General features: G+C 44.4%; 1 protein-coding gene across 1 annotated transcript in view; it reads right to left on the bottom strand.

The window, feature by feature from the left end:
• The window catches only part of LOC103514767 (prolyl endopeptidase), a 34,411-nt gene that overhangs the window by 13,899 nt on the left and 19,523 nt on the right, over nucleotides 1–989 (bottom strand). The window contains exon 10 of the mRNA XM_026827651.1: nucleotides 295–541. Coding sequence (XP_026683452.1) covers nucleotides 295–541 — 247 coding nt within the window. The remainder of the gene's footprint in view (nucleotides 1–294; nucleotides 542–989) is intronic.

Below are 989 nucleotides of genomic sequence, written 5' to 3'. Positions count from 1 at the left end.
CATAAGGTACACTTACCCTACTTGTACGATAGCTGCACCAAATAGGTCCGGGCGTTGATTGATACAAGCAGCGGTCAGCAAACCCCCATTTGAGCCTCCTTGGATAGCCAGGCGACTAGACTGGGTATAACCTGACCTACATAAGGTACACTTACCCTACTTGTACGATAGCTGCACCAAATAGGTCCGGGCGTTGATTGATACAAGCAGCGGTCAGCAAACCCCCATTTGAGCCTCCTTGGATAGCCAGGCGACTAGACTGGGTATAACCTGACCTACATAAGGTACACTTACCCTACTTGTACGATAGCTGCACCAAATAGGTCCGGGCGTTGATTGATGCAGGCAGCGGTCAGCAAACCCCCATTAGAGCCTCCTTGGATAGCCAGGCGACTAGACTGGGTATATCCAGATGCAATGAGGTACTCGGCTGCACATTGGAAATCGTCAAACACGTTCTGTTTGTTAAGGAGACGGCCCCCGTCATGCCATCTCTCCCCATACTCGCCTCCGCCTCTGATGTTCGGAATGGCGTAGATACCTGCCCGAGGAAAAAACACATTAGATTGTCTAGGGCCTAGCGAAAAGGTGAGTTTACCCTCAAGTCCAAAAAAAAGTTTGAATTTAATTCGCCCAAAAAAAAAGGTATGTACGAGTTTACTTCCCTAATATCTGCTCTGGGAGTAAACTCTTTTATCTACCATCCAGCCACAGGTTTCATAACCATTTGATGAAACCTATTTGGGTGGTTTTTCATTTTCACTAACTCTCAGCTCGGAGGTGTTGAGTTCGAATCCGGGCCTGAGCGGAAATTTCCTAACCAGACTTTTCCGTTCTTGGATATAGGCATGGATCTGGATGTAAAAGAATGTGCCTTGAAGTAATGCAAAAGTGGTTCCAAGGTAGATTTTTTTTTTTTTTTTTTTTTTTTTTTTTTTTGGGGGTTTTAACTTTTTTTTTTCCTTTTAAAGGGAATTTAAATTTAAAAA

The sequence above is a fragment of the Diaphorina citri genome, unplaced genomic scaffold (assembly GCF_000475195.1).
Source record: "Diaphorina citri unplaced genomic scaffold, Diaci psyllid genome assembly version 1.1 scaffold1221, whole genome shotgun sequence".
Taxonomy (NCBI): domain Eukaryota; kingdom Metazoa; phylum Arthropoda; class Insecta; order Hemiptera; family Psyllidae; genus Diaphorina; species Diaphorina citri.
The sequence above is the reverse complement of the archived record's forward strand: the minus strand, read 5'-3'. Positions and strand labels throughout refer to the sequence as shown.